Source organism: Phascolarctos cinereus, unplaced genomic scaffold, assembly GCF_003287225.1.
Source record: "Phascolarctos cinereus isolate Bilbo 61053 unplaced genomic scaffold, phaCin_HiC Scaffold_5;HRSCAF=322, whole genome shotgun sequence".
NCBI classification, from domain to species: domain Eukaryota; kingdom Metazoa; phylum Chordata; class Mammalia; order Diprotodontia; family Phascolarctidae; genus Phascolarctos; species Phascolarctos cinereus.
Genome location: NW_027555958.1, coordinates 184,276,147 through 184,298,683, shown reverse-complemented (window position 1 = coordinate 184,298,683; position 22,537 = coordinate 184,276,147). Strand labels below are relative to the sequence as shown.

The window sequence follows — 22,537 nt, the reverse complement described above, 5'->3', positions numbered from 1 at the left end:
TGTTTTCCATAAGTTTGGGGATATTCTTAACAGTTTCTACCATCTTGGAATTCCTTGGTATAAGAGTACTACAGGCTGGACAAAGCCATCCATCTCAGGCAGAAAGTGGTTCTGGCCTTCTATATTTTCCCTTTCTCCACAGGTGAATGGGCAAAATTGAGGTCTGCTGATTATTCCAAAACAATGCTGGGATAAGGGCAAGAGTGGTATGTGCAAGCAAAGACAATAGCAGTTGGGAAAGTTTTGAGTTGGTTTCAGATCCCAGGCTGGTGGGTAGAGTTACTTTCCTTTACAGATTAAGGTGGCTGGTGGAGGACAGCTGCTCCTCTCTCAGCTCTGCTCCCGACTCTCTGGATTCCTTCACCATGCCACAGCAGCCTGGAATATCCTTCCATCCCCATAGTCTTTTCCTCTGACTGGTGAGCTCATTCTTGAATTTCCATTTAAGTGCCCAAGTCAGCCATGCTTAGTCCTTCAGTCCTCTCCCAGTTCCACTCCTGACTCAGGACTTCACCAGGTCCTCAGGAAGATGCCTAATCCTCTTCACTCCCACTGCCTTTAAAGCTCTTTTTCAGGTGGTGTCTTCAGCTATTTGAATATAATCTCCCTGAGGGCAGGGGAAGTCTTTTTTTGCTTTAAAGTCTTTGAGCCAGCATTTATCATAGTACTTGGCACAGTGTTAAGTACTTCACAAAATATCTATCAATCTATTGCCATTATGAGGACTTCCTTCCTTATCAATGAAGTGGCAATTTTTAATCTTAGAAAATTGTCCTGTCACTGAGTGGGCCCAGTGACTTCCTCAAAGTCATACAACCACTATGTTTCAGAGGTAGGACTCAAATCTAGGTTTTCCTGACTCCAATGCTGGCTTCCTATCCACTACACCATGCCGCTTCTCATAAACTATATAATTATTATTCCAAACTGAATAAGGACTCTAATAAAATAAGAGGATATAAAAATTTCTTAAGCTCATTTCGTCTTTTAGCTAGAAGGAAAATTTGCATTTTACAACACAAGCAGCAACCAGGTATGGCACACAAGCCAAACATGCTTTTAATATTCATGGTACTCTTCACAAGATGAACTAGTTTTTTTGTGGCAGCATTCCCCTCATCCCCACCCCAGAACTCACACAGAAAATCACCCATTTACAATGCCTGTGTTGTGGTTTCTCCTGTGCTGCTTTATCTTAACCCTGTCCTCCTCTACCTGCTCATCCACCAAAACTCAGGAAGTTTTGTAATAGAAATGTTGACAATCCTCATTCACACTGGCACAAATGGAAACCCCAAATCTCCAACCTTTCCACACAGGAAACAAGCAAAAATTTGCTTACCTTCTTTTGTATTTAGTTTAAGCTGTTTCCTGATAAAAGTATTACTTCCTTTTATTTGTGTTCAGGTTAAGTTTTTCAAGCTTTCAGGGACTCCTGGTTCTACCACATGATGAACAAATTTGTGGTCACACTAACTATATATTCCTAATTTTGAGGTTTCAAGCACTATCTTACTAAGTATAAATTCTAGTAAGAGGAAATAGAATTCACTTTATTTTTTATAACTTACCTACAAGCATAGAAAATGATACTTTGAATAGGTAATCACCTGAAAAACTATCTTATTTATCATTCTTAATGCATGGTAATACCAATTTATAAATACAGTTAGTATTTCTCAGAGAAAAAACTTAATAAAAATACTCAACACACTGGTGTGAATCAAGATTTAACTTTTTATTGAACTGCTTTACATATTTACTGTGTTTCTGTGTGTTTGAGGGTAGTTTTTTTTTGTTTGTTTGTTTTTGGTATAGCAGAACATGAAATTATTAGTGAGTTGTAGCTACATTTCTTTCCAAAACAAGTTAATTCTAACAAAGTGTGTTATTTAGTCCATTCTTCCATGTATGTATGACTTCTGTAGTTTCTTCCTTTTTACTTAGTCCAGAATCTTGACCAAGATGGCAAAATTTTTTAAATTAAACCTATTTAAATTCAGACAAAGAAAACAGTCTATAATAAGGCTAACAAACATTGTTTTTTAGATATAAATTTGTTCAGATGAACCAGGCACAGAAAAGTTTGTATACACAATATGCAAAGCCATTTATCAACCCTCTTCCAAACTAGTCATCTTATACATCCATAATTAAACATTCATTCTGGAAATTTTTAACACATAGAGAAACTGATAATCTCTCAGACTTCAAAAAGGCTTAAAAGGCAGTGGGGCTCCCAACTGCACTGGAGAACCGTAATTATTTTAACTTCAGCTATGTGAGATAGTATTTCTCCTTCTTCCTTTCCACTGTGTTCAAAGCTTTAAATAACAGTGAAGAACAAGCTACTGCAGGGCAACCTAGAATATTCTCAGGGAAAACAGGTGCTGTGGTGAAGCATTAGTATCCAAAACCTCAGCTTCATTACTTAATGTACCCCTGTATGTGGCCATCATCAAACTTTGCACATTAGTAGATTGAGAGATAGTTAGGGTCCCTATTTCAAACATATCAATTTTGTGGTAAAAATAAGCATACCAAGAAACATTTGGCAAATTTTTCTAAACTAATAATCACAAATTCTCAAATGGAAGATTTTTAATGTGTTACTTTTTATATTTTCATTACTTATCCTTTCCTTTACTTGCAAATTTGACTTAAAGTAAATAATTCTACTTAAACTTAACATGGTTAACTGTTTACCATACATTTTTTTCTGAATTACTAAAAACACAATTCTGAAATCTCCTTTTGATTATGCATTATACTTAAAATCACTGCTATGGACAAATTAAATTCTTCTCTTATTACAGGATGAACTGTTGATGTTATGAGAATTCTTTCCCTCAGCCTATTTTCTACTATAAAGGTTAAGTGTATGAAGTATGCATATCTAATCTGTGATAGATCAGTATCCATGCTTGTTCCACATAGGTACGGCAACTGGTCCCTGAGGCGCCCTTTCAACAATGACGAACTCATCAGGGTTGCCATATGCCTCATAGTGGATCAACAAGTCTTGTATTGCACGTTCCTCAACCTAAACAGGAAAAAAAGGGGAAAAAATTAAATTCTTAAGCTAAAGATTGTAGAGATCAAGTAGAAAGATAGATATTGCTAACTCTGTAATAATGACTTTTTAAAAAATGGGAGTGCTAAAACAAACTTTAGCCTATAAGCTTTTTGAGGACCAGCTGTATCTAGTTTGTCTCTTTTCTTCATATTACCTTGCATATAACAATCACTTGGTGAATTAAGTTGAAACTGCTTTTGTTAGAGAAAAAGAAAAACTTCCTCACAATTTAAAGTTTCTAAATTATATATTCCAAATGCCCTCCCATTAATATTTACACTAGGGGACCATTTAGTTTTGTTCTTATGTGTTTTTAACACTTCTAATCTGGCAGATTGATCTAAGGGACTGCTTCTGCCTACAAAATAATAATTTCCTGAAGAGTTAATGGTAAGCTTTGAGTTGTTCCCTCACCTGGATCAGGGCCAATGGTTTTTCTCGAATCCTGTTAAGAGCTGCCTCTTGCTGCAGCTCTTCTTCCACAATAGCTGCAAAAGTGACAGGAGCATTCACAGGAGGGGCAGTCAGTGATGAGGACAGCCAAGGACTACAAGAGAAAAACTGTCGTGAATTTTCATTTATCATTCAAAGCAAAGTCATAAAATAGTTCTTCAGGGACAGGCAATTTGACACAGATCTTACAGCCAGGGAAACCTGAGTTCAAGTCCTCCACCTGACACATACTGCTTGTGTGACCCTGGGGAACTGACTTAACCTCTCAGTGCATTTGAGAATTCTAAGACTCTAAGCTATAATGAAGGTGCTAATGACCTAAACTGGAAAAGGGAGTTTTCACATCCAGTATTTCCCAATACCAATGAAATCACAGGTCATAATAGTGATGATGATGATGATGATGATAACAAAAGCAGCTAGTGTTTACATAGCATTCTAAGGTTTGCAGGGCAGCTAGGGGGTGCAATGGATACAGAGTGCCAGGCCCAGAATCAGGAAGACTCATCTTTGTGAGTTCAAACCTGGCCTCAGATACTCAGATAGCTATGTGATCCTGAGCAAGTCACTTAACCCTGTTTACCTCAGTTCCTCATCTGTAAGATGAATTGGAGAAGGAAATGACAAACTACTCCAATATCTTTGCCAAGAAAATCCCAAATGGGGTAATGAACAATCAGACACAATTGAAAAACAACTGAACTAAGGCTTGTAAAGCAAACAGGTCCAGCCCCTAGCCTCATGTTATATACTACTCTTTATCAGTGTTTTATTAATACTAATACATTTTAGCTATTTTCACAAAATAAACAAGTTGGCACAGAATTTTTTTTAAACAGCTTTAAAAGTGATGAGGTAGGAGACAGGAAAAAGGAGGACTAAGTGGCGACTATCATTCTATTCATGACTAAATAGGAATGGGATACAAGGGTATCAGCCAGGAACAGGAACTTAAGAGAAATCATGAAACGAGACAGTATTCCTCAAGTCATACAATTGCCTTTTTTCATCCCCTCCTTCTATTAAAACCCCTTTGCTATGGTTAGTTAGCATCCCAACTTTGGAGGATCTAAAAAAGCAGTTAGAACCAGTTAATTCAACCTTACTTTGGACTCTCTAGCAGTGGCAAATCTGAAGTATGGTCACTTTCTGGTCCTGGGTTACTTCGTGTTGAATACCTACGAAACAAATACCAAAAGCAATTATAAAAATAATCTGGCACTGAATACTGACAAATAATTAGTAGAAATTCTAAGTCAACGAGAAAGGGAACAGATCACTAAAATAAGCTCCAGAGAATCAAAGATCTATAGTTAAAATATTATGTATTCCACCCTCTCATTTCATAAAGAAACAGAAGCTCGATATATTAAATAGAATGACATGTCTAATATACAGTTATGTACATAACAACTACCAGTGAGATGCGCTTTATACTATACAATCCTGATTTCTCACTGAAATCTGAGTGAGAAAGCCAACAAAAGAACATATGTACATTCATGTCACCTATAAATGTAAAATTATTATCGAAGGCCCTGTAGAAAACAATTATAGTCTTAAAGCACTGAAAGGTACTGAAAATCAGAAAATTTTTTTTGTTTTCTTATTAATACTATTCATACGCATAGTAATATATTACATTTCTATTTCATTGTCTCATCATGTGATGAAGAGACACTTAGTTCTTAGCATCATAGATATGGGACTGGAAGAGACCTTCAAGGTCATTTGGCACAACTTCTTCATTTTACAGATGAGAAAATTAAGGCCCCAAAAAGTTAAATGACTTGTTTATGATCACATAGGTACTAAGTGGTAGAGAATCTTCTGCCTCCAAATGTTTTTTCTTTTGCACTAAACTGCTACCAAGATAATAACCAAAGAAATGAAAGCTATGGCAGGTTCTTTAATAATGATAATGATGCTAATAATATTAATAGCAAGTATTTACATCACTTTCAGGTTTACAAAGCATTTTATATAATTTATTTCATTTGTTCCTCACAATAATCTTGGGAGGTAGGTGCTATTATTATCTTCCTTTTGCAGCAGACAGAAGTTAAGTTACATGCTCAATGATTTAACCAGTAAGTGTCTGAGACCGGATTTGAACTTAAATCTTCCTGACTCTAAAGTCCCATCCTCCACCCACTGCACCACTTAGCTGCTTCCAACTGGAAATGTTTCCAAGTACAAGTATAGTAAAGCACTGTGTGTCTGTTCTTTGAGGACCAACCTAAGTTCAGAAAAATTCATTACCATCAGGTAACTTTTTAAAAACCATCTATTAATTCTGAGATAGAGGGGATGCAGCCTATATTAATAGAGAGAACACCCACCCTGATGAAATCACAAGTCTTTAAAAGCAATGAAATTATTCACAAGGCTACTTTTATTTCAGTGATCTGGTATGTCCTCCATTGACTCAGATCACAATCCTTTCACGCTCTCTCATCTGGTTTTGCTCATGTTTCCTAAGTTCTCTATATAGTATGGTTTCAGTAATATTCTATTTTCAATATGTTGTTGTTCAGTTGTGCCTAATTCTTTGTGATCCTATTTGAGGTTTTCCTGGCAAAGATATTGAAGTGGTTTGAGATTTCCTTCTCCAGCTCATTTTACAGATGAAGAAACTGAGGTAAACAGGGTTAAGTATTTGCCCAGGATCACATAGCCTGAGGCCAGATTTGAAGTATGGAAAAGAAGTCCTCCTGACACCAGGCCTTGCACTCTTATCCACTATACCACCTACTGTCCCATTCTCAATATAGTAGTTTAAATAGGATGGTTTCCCAACCCTATTTACTTTTTAGTCATGTTCCAGTTTGTCTATGTCCCTACTAAGATATAGAGAATCAAAATTAATTCAGTATACCAGAAGTGATCTGACCAGTGCAGAAGCAGAAGGGACTGCCATTTCCCTTCCTCTGGATACACACACACACACACACGCACACGCACGCACGCACACACATATAACTACACCACATTCTGGACCCACTGAATAAAAAGGTCAACTAAAACCTTAGGTTTTTTTTTTAAATAAAATACTGTTGGGTCACTTTCCTACCACATGAGACCACTGCCAACTAATGCCACTGGTTATCAGTTAATCTGCCAAAATGGTATGTTACTCTCAAAGGGATACTAGAATGTTACCAAACCAATTATAATTACCTAAAAAGTCCAACCACTAGCTTAGCTAAAAGGCAGAAAAGTTCACTGCAAAAAGGTTGCCCACTCAAAGAATTTTTTTTCCAAAATCCTGGAAACTATCTACTCAGGCACAAAGTTTAAAATCAACATTTATTAAATCTTGGGTCTTTTAGAACATTGAAGTAATATGAATCATTATGCTTAGGATCTAATATTAATAAAAATAGTTGCCTCAAATGCTGATAATCTCCTTAAAGTTCTAGTCTTTTAAAAACAAAAGTCAAAAAAAAAGAAAGGTTAATAGACAAAATTTTAAAGTACATAACCCGGTTTTTCTTCAAATTGATTCACACTGTAATAAAACTTAAGGCCTAGATTTTAGAAATTAGCAACTAATTAACTATAAACAAAGAAATTAGAACTGGTATAATCAAATGACTTTTTACTTTTTCCTCTCTAGTGGCCATTACTAATTAGAAACTCAAAAATCATTATGTTCTCTCAGAGATTGTAAAAATGAGTGTCAATTCAAGTGTGTGTGGGGGGGCATATAAGTTAGTAAATAGCCTGAGGCAGAAATGCATAACTGTTTTTACTAAAAGTTTAAGCATGATTCCATATTTTATAGACATGAAAAATTAAGATATATATTACATCTATCAAGTAGATTCTAAGCTGAAGAATATCTTAACATAAATGTCAGATAGAAAAACTTGTGCAAATGAGAGTGCTGAAGGTTTCATAAAGTTTTATAAACTAAAAATTTATAAGAATAAACAGAGGTCGCAAATGACTCTAAAATACACAAGAACACAGTGCTATTCTTAAAACTATTTACTAGTCTTGAAAAAGCATGTTTTCTACAATGATCAGGAATTCAGGTCATTTGTGGAATTTCCTGAGATGCCTTTTAAAAAGGGAAAAAATGAATTCTATTATTTATTATGTTACCTCATTTTCAACTAATCACCCACTACTTCCCTGCTCAAACCCTCTACACTTCAGCCTGAATGATTTACTCCCTTGTCAACCAAATATGCCATAAGCATTTCTTTATCCATGCTTTTTCTTTTTGCTGACCTGGAATACTTTCCAGCCTCCTCTCCATTTCTTTAAGTCATTCTCTTTCTTTTCAGCCCAAATGAATTACCTATAAAACAATCATCTGGCAGCACTTACCACATGACCTTTGGGCTATCTTTGGTATCACTGCCATATAATTAAATACAAGGTCTGCACTCAATAATTTTTAATTTATGTTTTAAGTATTGTAGTGATATTTAACTTATTTATGTTTTCTTTTCCCAGACAATAAATGCTTTTAGAATAAGGATCCTCGATTATACTTTTTTTGGTACATTTTATAGGGTTCTAGCACAATATTTTGCACACAGCAAGTATTCAAAAAATATTTCTTAAATGCGTCAGTATTCTATTTCACATATTAAGGTCATGATTAAGGTCACATTAAGGTCAATTAGACCCATTTTTGTCAATATGCTGTTGTTCAATTGTGTCTGACTCTTCACGACCCCCCCATCAGTTTTCTTGGCAAAGATACTGGACTTCTCCAGCTCATTTTACAGAAGAGAAAACTGAGGCAATAGGGTTAAGTGACTTGCCCAGGGTCACACAGCTAGCAAGTGTCTGAAGCCAGATTTGAACTCATGAAGAAGAGTCTTCCTGACTCTAGGCCTGGCACTCTATGCACTGAACCATCTAATTGCTCCCTCTGTCAATATATTTGACGAAATAAAAGAAAACAAAACAAAATAATCCAGCCTGTATTTTAATAATATTCTTCCTGCTATTCCTGCATCTATGTATACCATACAGCTGTTTAAAACAACTCACAGTTATTGAATACCCAACAGATATGTAATATTGTATTAGGTTCTACTACAACAGCACAGAGTATAAAATTATTTTCTAAAGTTGGAAAAGCTATTAAATAAGTATTCATGTAAAAGTAAATAATAAGTAGCCTTAAAACTATAGTATATTCTAGTTATCAATTATAGAACAAGTATTCTGTCCCAGTTCCATTTAAATTAAAATTCTTGGGTGTAATGTTATTTATTCAATTAAGAAAACGTCCAGGGATAGTATTTAAAACAATATAAACGTTTAAGCCAAAGTAAAATATAAACAGTAATTTATATGCGACATTAAAATCTGTTCTGAGAAATACAATATTCACCATAAGCCATCATGAAAGCTTATTTCTTATATCAGCAATGCAATTCTAACATTAAAAAGCATGAATTTTTTGGTGCATAAACAATATAACACAGAGAAACCATTTTCCTTGCACTGGATGGGATCACACAGTTTTAAATGCAATTCGATTATGTCTGAGACACTTGTGGTAAAGTATGAGGAGGGATGAGAGACGTGGGGAGATCCAAAAGAAATCAGACCTAAATATTTAAAATCTTAAAGAATTAAAAGCTTTAAGTTTTTTAGGGGTTTTTTTGCCTAAAAGAGAGGAAACTAAAGTTAAGTGCACCTTTCACAGAGTAAACACTCAAGTGTTTACTGATTTGATTGTACCATGACTACTAAATGGTTATTATATTCATTTATAACTCTAAGAGTTCTCCATTTTAAGAAAGATTTAAGTGATATGTAAGAAAGTATTAGGTGAAATTTGTACAACATTAATAATACATTACAGAAGAAGCAAAATTTCACTTCCCCAGAAGTCTCTAAAAAACAAAAAAGTAAAATAGAGCTATGGCATTATGAGTGGATTTGATGACTTCTAGAGGTCCTTCCAGATGCAAGGGATATAGTGGACATGAAATCAAAGTAATTTGGCTTCTCTGAGCCTCAGTTTCCTCATTCATAAAGATCTAGGTGGCCTCTAAGGTCCCTAGAGCTAGAACTTAATAAATGCACACATTTTATTAACAAGCTCAAGAACTCTCAATATTTCAAGTCATTGTTAAAAAAAAAAAGTTTCTCCATAGCATAAAATGGACATACTATCAGCTATGCAAGCAAAATATTTATTTGAGGGCACCTGAGATTTCAAAAATAGATAAACATTATGGCTTAAGATACTTTAGTGAACCTAATCAACAATCACTTATTAAGAGTCTTTGTGTCAAGCACTAAGGATATAAAGACAAAAATAAAACAATCTCTATCCCTCAAAAGCACTGAGGAGACAACAGGTACAACATACCATATAAGTATATACAAAATAAATCCAAGATAATTTGTGGGGGCACACACTAACAAACAGAGAGATCAAGAGAAACCCCCTGTAAGAGGGGGCAGTTAAGCCATGCTTTAAAGGAAACTGGAAATTCTAAGAAAGCTAAGCATGAAGTTCCTTTGATGCATGGCAGATACCCTCTACAAAAGCACAAAGATGGGAGATGAAGTCTCCTGAGTGAGAAACAGCAAGAAAGCCCGTTTAACTGAAAAGCAAAATACGTGAGAGGGAGTAATGCATAATAAAGGCTAGAAAGGTATGTTGGACCCACATTTTAAATACCAAATAGAGGAGCTTACATTATGTTTGTTCAACTATGCTTTTTGGAAGACATAATTTGAAAGACAAATATTAAAATGTTCTATTTACTTGGACAACCAATAAAACTCAGCCTTCAACAGCTGTGCTTCGAAAACTAGCCACTTCAGTGCTTCTCTAGGATTCGGTTTTCTCATTGTAAAATAAATACGTCAGAATATATGTTGTCTGAGGTCCCTTCTAGTTTGAAATATTATAAATATGAATAAGACTGGATTACTAAAATATCTTCTATTTATTACAAATGTTACCTATGTGTCAAAACAAAGCTGTATTCTATTGTACTCTACTATGGGAAAACTTGACTAGAAATGTTACTTTTGACTATAGAGACGTTATCCTTCTACATATATTCATTCTTTAAAACTTCACACATGAAATGTCTGAAGACAAAATTCAACAGTGAGAATGAGGAGGGAAAAAAGAAAACAGTTGAGGATTGTTTTCAGACAGAATTTTCTTAAAAATTAGCAGGAAAATGTTCATTTTTAGAAGAATAGGCTCATCTCACTCTCAAATATAACATTTTCAAAGACGTGAAAGCTCTTTAAAATACTGCAGAAGACAGAAAAAAATTCCTGAGTGGAAAATGCAAATCATTATTCTATTACCTTACAGACTTTAAAGCTTGAGAATCTTCAATTCCTTTAAAGCAAACTTTTTTGACGTGATTTCTTGGCGTGTGATTTGTAACAGATTTTTTTTCTTCGAGTAAAAGATCCCGGAATGACTTGGATGAAGTTGAATTGAGAGATGTCCTATGAGAGAAGGTACATCAATATGTTTAATGTTTAAAACTGCTTCAGTGAAAACACAGGGGATTATGTTTCAACAATATGCAGAATGTGAACATTCATGTTAATAATGAAATTTCATAGTTATGTGTTTTTTAAAAGGTGATTCAGTGATCTTGTATTAAATAATTAATTCAAAGGAATATCATAATTTCTAAAAAGTCAGTGAGTCAGTAAGCATTTTATTAAACACCTACTAAGTTCTAGGTACTGGGGTCACAAAGAAATGAAAAAAAAAAAGAGAGCTAAACATCATATTTAGGGATATAAAAGGATTAGGAGACCAAATGTAAAGAAAAACTAAAGCAATAGGAAAGCTATTCAGCAAAATCTCCAGTAAGTCTGAATTCAGTATTTGTATAACTCTGTCTTTGGAAGAAGGGGGAAAAAAGATTTTTATGACTAAAGTCAGGAACAAATGAATATAAGCAACAAGAGCCAAAGACTACAGCAGATGCATTTTGATAAGTTATTTCACCACAATGAAGATGTGTAAGCAGATAATCACATACATGCATGCACATGTCATATGTGCATATATTATATAGAATTACATATATAACTTATGTATACACATATATAGCCAATACAGCCTTTCATTTTTTCCTTTGCTGTCTTATTTTTTTTTTGTTTCTCAAAATATACATTTGTCAAGTTCTATAAAATACACTTTTGATAGTTTGGTATAGCATTAAAATTGTAAACTGGGTTTGGTAATACTGTCTTCAATACTTTTTAAAAGCATTAGTATGCCTTTTGAAAGGGACTGAAATAGTACCGAATAAGTGATGTTTACAATGACTTTAAGTTATCAAGAGTCAACTTACATTCAGTATATTCTGTACAAGAAGTCAGATATATACATTTTTAAAATAATTTTCATGAAGAGCAGTTATAATTTAGAAAACTACTATAAAAAATGAATCACTCTAAGAGTTCCACATAAGTCAATTTTATTGTAGTTATCAGCATTTATCAAATACAAAAAACCAACTTCTATTTATCTAACAAGCACTTCATTTTATCAACGAGGGTACGAAAAGTTTTGAGTTCACAGACAGTATTTAAACAAAAAAACTAACTTACTTTGCCTGAAAGGAAAGCGACCGTGTATTTATAGGAAAATCTGAAGTGATGAAAGGAACTGATTACGACCAGTTTACCCTCTCATTTCCTCAGACCTATACTAAAGAAATTCTTTACTGCTCTGCACGTGTGCTGGATTGATATTCTGTATAACTTAGTTACATAGTTATAACCTTAGTTATAACCTTCTCTACTCTATATTTCTTAGTATTATCTACCTTCTTGTCCTTTCTTAGAGCCCCTTGCTATACAGGATGTCCCTAAAGTCTTAGTGAAGTTTTACATAAGCTTAAAGAGGCACTAAGACTTTAGGGACACTTCATATAGTCAAAAATGAAGAGACTACAAATGCAGAATGCGTTCTATGATAATTTCAGCTTTTTTTTTACTAGAATTTTTATTTAGGAGACAGAATAAAAAGTTACCTAAATAAAGAGCATTTTATAAATGTTAACCACATAAATACCTAAAACGTGAAATTCATACTTTGAAGAAACCAGTCATGATGGACTAAGTCATGAACTAAGGTTAAATTCATAAAGTACTTGAAAAGTTTTACAAAAGAAATCCTCTGAAGTACCAATTCCCTTTTGATTAGTTTTATGATTAAGTGAAAGTGAGGCATGGATTTCCACCTAATTCCAACATAATCGCCAAACCACACACCCACATAAGAAAAAAATATAAAAGAGGTAAAAGTAAGAAAAATAATGAAAATGATAATAAGCTATACTTGTCTTGTACATTATCATTTAAGTACACTGAGTCAATATGTGATCAACAGTCAAGTCACATCACACTTTCATTGAATAAAGAAAGCCTTTAAAGAACATATGGCATTTCAGGAGGTCTTTGAAGGAAAAATAACCAGCTCCATGGTAAGTACTAAGAAGGTTGCCCTAAACAAAGAGAATTGAATCTATGAAAATCCAGTGTTTAAACAGCGAAGAACTGAAATGATTTGTCTGAAAGGCTTAGAACTAGATTTGTCAACTGATACAAAAATGTGTTTGGCTCTTTATTCTTAAATTGTCCTCTTTCTTAAGTAGTCTGGGACAGCCTGATCAATAGCTCTGAAACCATGAATTTAGATAATAGTTCACAGTTATCCAAAGCTTTAAGGTTTATAAAGCATTTTACATACATTATTTTACTTGATTCCCAAAACAACCCTGGTAGATAGGCAGTATTACAGATAGATGAGACACAAAGTACTTTGAAGAGACTGTGTAGATAATACTATTTTTGAAGCAGTTTGTGGAAAAAAAAGGTTTAGTAGTTGTTTTAGATTGATGAGACATTGTTTAAGTGAAGGCATAATGATTAATGAAAAGAGAAAACAATGCACCTTAATAAGTAAAATGCAGGCTGACATGCAGCTTATAAGGACTTCTCTATCCCATTTTAAAGTCCTTTTTTCTAGTGTCCAAAAAAAAAATATTACAAAACTATTTCTCACCTAAGATATCTAATCTATCCTGATATTCTATTAATGAGTTGAAGAGTTCAGAAGCCCAAACAGGATTAAGTAGGCAACCAGATGTCCTAGCTTTTGGTTAAAGTTCTTACACAAAAAAAAGAAGGAAAGGTGGCCAAAAAGCCAAATCTGACAATTTGATCACAGATAGAAGCATGTGTGCCAGCTCCAGCTACCAACTAAGTCTGACCTCCAAAATTATAGGTACATAATAGATTATATATTTCCAATCTGTTCCTTTAAATACCAATGGCCCTTACTCTTGCTACTCAGTTTCAACTACCCTTTTCTTTGCTACTAACAGAAAAGAACAACTGCTGCCAGCCTGTGAATCAGGAAATTTTATTTCTGAACATGTAATTTTTCCTCTGCATTTCTTTTTCTACTGTGAAATCTGGGTATCTTAATTAATAAACAATGTGGAAATTATTGCTTGTCTACGCTTTAAATGCTCTGTTTAAAAAACAATCTAAAAACCCCTAAGGAAAACGTAGAACATTATCCTAATATCTGGGGAGTGATAAGATCTCTTAAAGTACATCTGATACAAATTTTATCTGCCTCCAAAGAACCTAACTTTACTTTTATGTTATCCTTAAATCTTCACAGACAAAACAAACAAACAAAAACAAAAAACTGGAAGTTTCTTTTGGCAGAAAAAGATAAGCAGGGTGTAAAGCATACTGTGTCTTTAGTTAATCAGGAGTAAGTGCCAGTAGTTTCTCCACCCTTTTGGCAAATATCACTGCCAGTAAAGCTGCTGAATTTCCAAGACAAGTGTCTCATTTCCATGGAGTACAAAAATTTCATAGCTGTGTGCATAAAAGACTCTATTGCCAAATTTCTCCTAACGGTATTTTGGGGATTTGTGGTCAATGATGATATTGCTCTTTACTTTTATATAGAACTACTCTTGGTAGTCTCAAATTAATAAGAGAACACAATACATGTTTGCAATACTCACAAAATGCCTCAAATCTCACTAGTGGTCTCTAAGAGTTATCTATAAATTACCTTACTCTCCCCATTTTAGGTACTCCTGCACTTAGCTGTCAAAGTAATCTTCCTAAAGGATACGTCTAACCATGTCATCCTCTTAATTCAATATATTACAGTGGTTCTCTATTACCTCCAGGATTAAATATAAGATCCTGCTTGGCTTTTAAAGCCCTTCAATAAGCTGGTCTTCTCATGTTTAACTCCTCAGCATACACTCTGCAATCCAGTAACACTGATCTTGCTGTTCCTCACAAGACACTCCATCTCCTAACTGAACATTTTCACTGGCTGTCTCACATGTTTAGAATTCTTTCTCTCCTCCTGTCTCCTCACTTTCTTAACTTTTCACATCTCAGCTAAAATCTCATCTTCATCCCAGGGCCTTTCTCTTGAGATAATCTCCAATTTATTGTGTATGCAAGTTTGTGTGTGTGTGTGTGTGTGTGTGTATGCATGCGCGGCATGTGTGTGTATTATTTGTATATATTTGTTTGCATGCATGCTGTCTTCTCCATTAGATTGTGAGCTCTTTGAAAGCTGGGATTGTTTTTGCCTTTCTTTGTAATCCCTGAACTTAGCACATGACCTATAGTAGGTGCTAAGTAATAATTGTTGTCTTGACTTAAGAAATAAATGTTAAGTTAGTTCAATTTTTCTTTCATCAATCATGAAAGCATTCTCACTGATACTTTACTTTTCTAACTCTTGGGCTACCACTATTTTCCATCTTAGCAGCCAAAGGAACTTTATGGAAGAACATTTATAGGCATGTGTAACCATACAAAAATTAAAAAGAACTCCATTCCCTAGCAAAAGTGGCACTAGAATTTTCACTTAGACAAAAAGGCTAGATATAAAAAAAATGACAAATTCCACAATGATAGATAATACAGAAGAACATCTTGAAAGAATACCGTTTCCTCTTTTAAAAAAAGGTATTTATATCTTAAATACCAACTTGTAAGAATAAAAGAGAGATGTCAAGCTCACTGCTCCCAATGTTGCTCTATTCAGATTAAAATGTAATTGGAAACAGTTAACAAAATACATAAAATATAACACAGAAAATATTAATTTGTGGTTTTCCAAAATAAATAAAAACCTACCTTAGTATATATCACAACACACATTACTTTTTAAACTAAAACATCAAAATAGTTGGACATTTATCTTCTACATAGATGCAAAATAACTCAGAATACTTCAGTGTGGTAACCATTAACTTTTATTCCATGGCATGGTACCTGGCACACAGTGTGTACTTAATAAAGCCCATTCATTTATTCACTTAAAAAATCCTGCTGAAGCAACAATCATCAACAATAGTTGGTACTGATTTAAAAATTGAGAAGTATGTGAGTGGAACAGAATAAGCAAGGAAGAATCAGAAATAATTAAACTCAATAACCCAGTGTTTGACAAATTCACAAACACAAATTATATAGGAAAGAATTTTCTTATAAACTACTGGAAAAACTGGGAAGCTATCTGGCAGAAATCAGACCCAGTCCAATCAGCATCTTATACCACATTCCACAGTAAATTCAAAATGGATGTGACCTGAATATTTAAGATCATATAACCATAAAAAAGTTAGAAAAGAAACCGATCATATATCTTTCACAGTTATGAGCAGGAGATGAATTCTCAACCAAATAATGAATACAGATAATTACAAAAGATAAAATGTTTAAGTTTGATTATGAAACTGAAAAGCTTTTGCATACACAAAATTAACATATCAAGGACAAGAGAAGTATTCAATTGGGGAAAAAAAAACTTTGTTTCAATTAATTGGTAAGAATTTGATATCCAAAATATGTAAGCAACAAGCTGAAATATCTAAGGCCAAAAACCATTCCCCAATAGGTCAAAGGATATGAGTAGTTCTCAAGAGAATTATAAACTATTAACAAGAATATGAAAGAATGCTCCAAATCACTAATAAGAGAAATGCAAATTAAAACAACCTTGAGGTTTCACTTCACCACTAGCAAACTGGCAAATAACAAAAGACAGAACTAGTCAGTGTTGGAGGTTTTGTGGAGAGACAGGCACACTAGAACATTGATATGCCATTCATTTTTGCAAATAAAGTAATTAAAATATCCATACCCTTTGACCCAGTATGAGGCATATACCCCAGGAAGTTCAATGACAAAAAGAAAGGCTCCCTATATATACTAAAAGCTTTTTAACAGCAGTTTCTGTTAAAAAGTTCTGGGAATGAAGTAGATGTCTCATCAACTGAGGAACGGCAAAATCAGTTGTGGTACATGAAGGTAACAAAATATTGCTATAAGAAGTGATGAATAGTATGAATACAGAGAAGCAAGAAAAGACTGATCATGGAATGAAGTAAAGTAAGCAGAACCAAGAAAACAATATACCAAGTGATTCCAACAATATCAAGAAGTGCACACCAACAGAAATTAAATGTTGGGAAATTATCAACAAGAAGCTTGGTTCCAAAGATACAATAAGACATCTCTCCTCATTCTTCTCAAAAATAGGAGTTCAAGTTCACAGGTATAAAACATTGACTACAAGGTCAGATTTTTTCAGTGTATTGATTAGTTTTCTTGAATTTTTCTCTCCATCCATCCATCCATCCATCCATCCATCCATCTCTTTCCTTCCTTCTCTGTACCCTTCCTTCCTTCAGGAAGGTAGGTGGTACAGTGGATAGTGTACTAACAACAGAGTCAGGAAGAACTGATTCAAATCCAGCCTCTGACACTTGACATGTGATCCTGGGCAAGTCACTTACCTGCTGTTTGCCTCAGTTTCGTGGGGATGTATCATGAAGACAATAACAGCTACTTCCTAAGGCTGTTGTATAGATAATTTTTGTAAAGAACTTTGCGCATCTTAAAGCATTATATACATTTTATATGTGTGTATATACATACACATAGTATATATATTTTTTACACACACACATAATATGTATACACACACAGGTAAAATGTAGACTATGTAAAACCCAAAACTATCAACAAAAATCTATTAAAAAAATTAAAAACTCACATATATGTGAGAAATTATTATTAATAACCAATATCTTGGGGAGATTCAGAGCTCCTCCCCTTCTTCCAAAGTCCTGACTTTAAGTCCAGTTTTTGCAAGGAATTTAATTAATCTAGAGTGGGAAAGCCCATTATGTTCTACTCAGGCCTGCATGGGGTATACAATCTTTGAACTGATAGCCTAAAGTTATGGGTGGTCTAGTATAGAGATACTTTCCCTATCCAAGACATATTCAGCCCTTTATTTTAATATAGCCCACCTCCAATCATGTTAACCAATTAGATGTGATTGCTGTTTGATGGACCACCTACTGTTTTGAAGGGCATATAAAAACTGAGTGGGCTGCCATGATTGTCTTTCGTCTAAGAGGCACAGCCAAACGACCACTGTTTATTAATAACCTGCTGGCCTTATTAATAAAATGATTAAATTACTCAGAATCTATGTCCCTTGAACCTTTTCAAACATCACATGCGAAAACACAGTAGTGTATTAAATTTACACATCCTTCTGAATCTGATTAAAATGCTAACATTAAGGTAATTAAACCCCATTGTTTGATGTTTATACAACTTGCCCCCAAACCAATTTTCTAGTTTATTATAAATTACTCCTCTTTTGAAGCCCTTTATTTCAATCCAACTGGGCTTCCTGATGTTCTTCACTCATGACATATCATCTCTCCCATGTCTGAAACAGCCTCTTCATCAACAACTCTTAGAATCTCTCATTTCCTTCAAAGGCCAGTTCAAATACCACTTGCTTAGGAGCAGCTACTTCACCTCCATTACTTTAAAATCTATTTGGTTTATGCTTAAAATGTGTGCATATTGTCTCTTCCTTTACAATAAAGGGCAGAGACTGCTTCATTTTTGTCTTAATTTCCCCAGAACCTAGCACAATGGCTAACACACAGTAGGTACTTAATAAGTGCTTACTAATTGGACTCCAACTCCCATCACTAGAAGTTTTCAAATCTCTACTGACAAAATAAAACACATATAAAATTACTAATCTCCTTAATTATCTATTTTTTGAAAACTGAAAATATAGAGGATGAATTTCAATCATAGTGACATACTAACATACGAAAAGATTAAAATAGTATAACTTAATAAACACTATTTAAATAAATGAGAAAACTGCCTTGCAAAAAGATATATAGAAGTGCTTATTTTAATGTAAAAGAACATACCAGGCATTCTCTGGTTTTGTGGCTTTTGCAGATGTAGAAGGAGTGGTCACAACTGTAGTTTCCACATTATTCATTCCTGGGTTGCTCTCCTTGGCAGCCATGGCAATCATTTTTCTTTGCTTTTGAGAAAGCTTAATCCCATGAGAAGTGGTTTTGCTACAAATCAAATCAAATGCCACAAAAAAAAAGTTATTTCTGATATTTAAAAGAGGCTGAACAGGATCACTAGAATTCTAGTCTAGTTTGGCAAGATTTTACTGATGTAAAATTAAAATGCCGAAGATACAGTGAAGATAAAAATATTCTAGAGGATTAAAAAGTAACTATATAGGATCTCTATTACTAATTCTTCTATACCTTTAGATATGAAGGTGATTTGCTATTCACAATCATTGAATCTTTAGTATCTCTGATTAAACAAATTAAAATGCTGATTTTAAAGGAAAGGTATATGTTATATTAATCAGGATATGGACTAAAACCATCAACTCAACTCAGTCAAGACAGCATACAAAAACAGCCACGAGGAAATCATTTCATATATGCTGAATAACTTAGAATAAGCTACAGAATAAAGGTCAGAAAAAGGAAAAGACAAACCAGCTGATCTTCCTAACTTTGACTGATTCAAATTTGATTGATAACAAATATGTTAGAATTCTCATTTTCTACACTATAAAGCATACGAAGGAAAATAACAGCTGAACTGTTAATCAAATGACTAAATAAAGAAGGCTAAAGATCACAGTAACTAGATGCAGCCAATTACATTAATATTATGACCACATTTAAAAAAAGAAAAAAACTACTTTGATTTTCTTAAAGAGAGCACTGCAAATAGGTAGAGTTCTGGGCTTGCAGTCAGGAAAGTCTAGTTTCCAAACCTCCCTGACTACTGCTAACTATTTGAGGCCAAAAAAGTCACTTGACCTCCACATGCTTCAACAAACCTTTAAGGCTTATCCTTAAGCCACAGATCTGCCCTAATTAACAAGTTCCCACACCCTATATGGATAAAATAAGAGATCACACACAGGCTCATTGATTTAAAATTAGAAGGGGTATGAAAAGTCATCTAACCCAGTCCTTCTTTTGTGCTTCTGTACAACAGCTATTAATCAATGATGTTAAAAATGTCATAATACCATGTTTCCTTAAGGAATGAAAAATTTTAAAAATTCAAAATATTTCTAATTATAAAATATAAATGAAAATTATAAAAATGTATTTATCATTATATAAATCCAAAGCATTGCCTTTTCTGTGACATTTTCTTCCTTTATTTACATTGTTTCCTAACTGACCTTGAATTTGTCTTTGGTGTAGTTTCACATTTTTGCATATTTTCTTCAATTTCCATGATGGTTCTAAGATCCATGGCAGGAGGGCTGACCGGGCTGAATGACATAAAAAAGGTTACCTTTCAAGACATTCATTTTCACTTACATTCCAGTTTCTAACCTTCACAGAAATTGTCTAAATCATATATAAGATCGGTAATCAGATATATAATTTATGTCTACTTCCTCAATTATGGGAAACCTCAAATAGAATGTTTCAGATAAAACCTTTCTTTATATATGTATATATAAATAACACAACAAAAATACTTTCAAAGTCATTACCATGTTAAATGACATAATTAAAATGTAACTTATTTTTTAAATGGTAGTTAAGGAAAGAAAAGATTGCTAAGTTTTCTTGGTCAAATGGCATGCCACACAAGAATTCACATTAAATTTTTATTGGTTAAGATAAAAGAGGACCTTGAAGAGCATTCTCTTTCTTTTCCACTTTAAGTTTTAATAAGTAGAAATTATTTACATTAATGTAAAACACATAAAAAGAATAACATTAAGTAAAAAGGGACCCTTAAATAAAGAAACTAGAATGTTCTCTCAATGGTAGTCAAAATCTACTATAGACAGTTGCTAGATAAGAGAAAACTATTTGAACTACCTTTACATATTCAGAATCTGGGAAATCCCCTATATATCTCTTGGCAAGCAATGTAACAACACTATATTTTTGTTTTATTTGGCATGCCTTCTTGTTTAAAAAAAAAGTCATTGTTATTATCAACTAATATTCCTATAAGTACTTAAGAACTATTCATAAGCTACAGATGTGTCAGCATCATTGTATGGGAGAAAATGTCCTAGACTTAGAGAAGAACTGGGTTCAAATCTCTGAAGAACTGGATCAAACCTCTAACTATAGCATACCAGAAAAGTCATTTAACCTCTTTGAGTCTGTTTCCAAATCTGCAAAATGAGGATAATACTTATACTACCTAGCATACAAAGTTGGAAGGAGCATACTTTGTAAACTTTCAAATGTTTTATAAATGTGAGGAAGAATGATTAATGTTCCTCTTTAGAAAAACATTTACATTTAATTCCAAGAAATATTTATTTCAGAGATATTTCAGAGATATATTTTACACAGTGGATTTCAAGGCATTTGGGCTTGAAATCCTTGAAACACAAAGAACTCCTGACTTGAAGACAAACTATTACAAGGATTTTCTTAAATTCTGGCATTTAGAATTAGAATAGTTTTCCAAATCTTGTCTATATATTATACATGCCCCTATTTGTTTCTCAAAACTATGAAGAATTTTAAGAGTTAATCAACAGCCTACTTTAGTGCTCATGCCAAAGCTCCTTTACTTTGTCATTCTGTTCTTTGTTCCAACAAGCAAATGTGGCTGAAATTACAATTTTTGTACAAGGACACCACAGAAAAAATGTGCAATCAGCTTCTCAAAAGCTTCATGAATTTGGTAGGGCTTTTAAAATACTACAAAATCTCTTCGAGAGCCATTTGGTTCCCAAATCTCTAATTCCAAAATGAAAATGAAGTAACTAATATACAAATGCATATGGTGATATCAAATTCTAATCTATTTAAATAAACCATTTTATTAAGGTGACAATCTTTTATTAATTTTGTGAGATTTCAAAATGGATAACAGATTTCTGTATTATTCTTCATGTTTAAAGATGTAGGTTTTTAATTGATATTATATTATCTGTTAAATATAGTATGTTTCAAGAAAATAAGCAATATTCATATGCCATATATCACATATTATAATAAATGTATGATATTCTAGAGCAAGAATCCTTAACCTAGGGTCTGTGAATTTAATATTTTAATAACTATATTCTAATATAACTGGTTCCCTTTGCAAAATTCTTTGTTATAACAGTTTCTCTCAGGGAGGAAAAATTTCTCGGGGAAAATTCAAAGTGATGTAAAAATAAGAGATCAATAAAATGATACATGTCTTTATGTGTACTTATTTGTATAGATCTATTTCTCTATATATCATGGGTATAGTATTAAAACTGTAAGTGGAGACAGGCCCGACAATAAACAACTCAGTACTAATAACACAAAATCTAATAATGCACCAAGTGGCTTAAGGCACACTGTCAAAACCGGTCCTCCACATCCTCTCTGAACCTTCCTTCCTTAAGAGGAACTGTGGCTACATTCTAAAGGTTGATGACAAATTATCTGGGAAACAGAACAGCACAGAGAAGGGAAGAATAAAAGGAAAACAATTAAGAAGAATTTTAAGTACTGCCAACAGATAAATGGCAACAGTAGCTAGATGTGAATTCAAAGATGAAGAGTACCTATACAAAGTTAAGTTTTGTCCAGGTACTAGGAAAACTCAAGTTAATAAGTGCATAAAGGGGGCAAAAAATAATCATAA

At 33.6% G+C, this 22,537-nt stretch overlaps 1 protein-coding gene across 1 annotated transcript in view; it reads right to left on the bottom strand.

Annotated features, from left to right (window-relative positions):
- Positions 1 to 1,717: 1,717 nt before the first annotated feature.
- The window catches only part of IBTK (inhibitor of Bruton tyrosine kinase), an 89,796-nt gene continuing 68,976 nt past the window's right edge, over positions 1,718 to 22,537 (bottom strand). The window contains 6 exon segments of the mRNA XM_020969901.2: positions 1,718 to 3,043; positions 3,491 to 3,623; positions 4,636 to 4,707; positions 10,841 to 10,987; positions 18,811 to 18,966; positions 20,115 to 20,207. Of these exon segments, the coding sequence (XP_020825560.1) occupies positions 2,912 to 3,043; positions 3,491 to 3,623; positions 4,636 to 4,707; positions 10,841 to 10,987; positions 18,811 to 18,966; positions 20,115 to 20,207 (733 nt within the window). The 3' untranslated portion in view covers positions 1,718 to 2,911.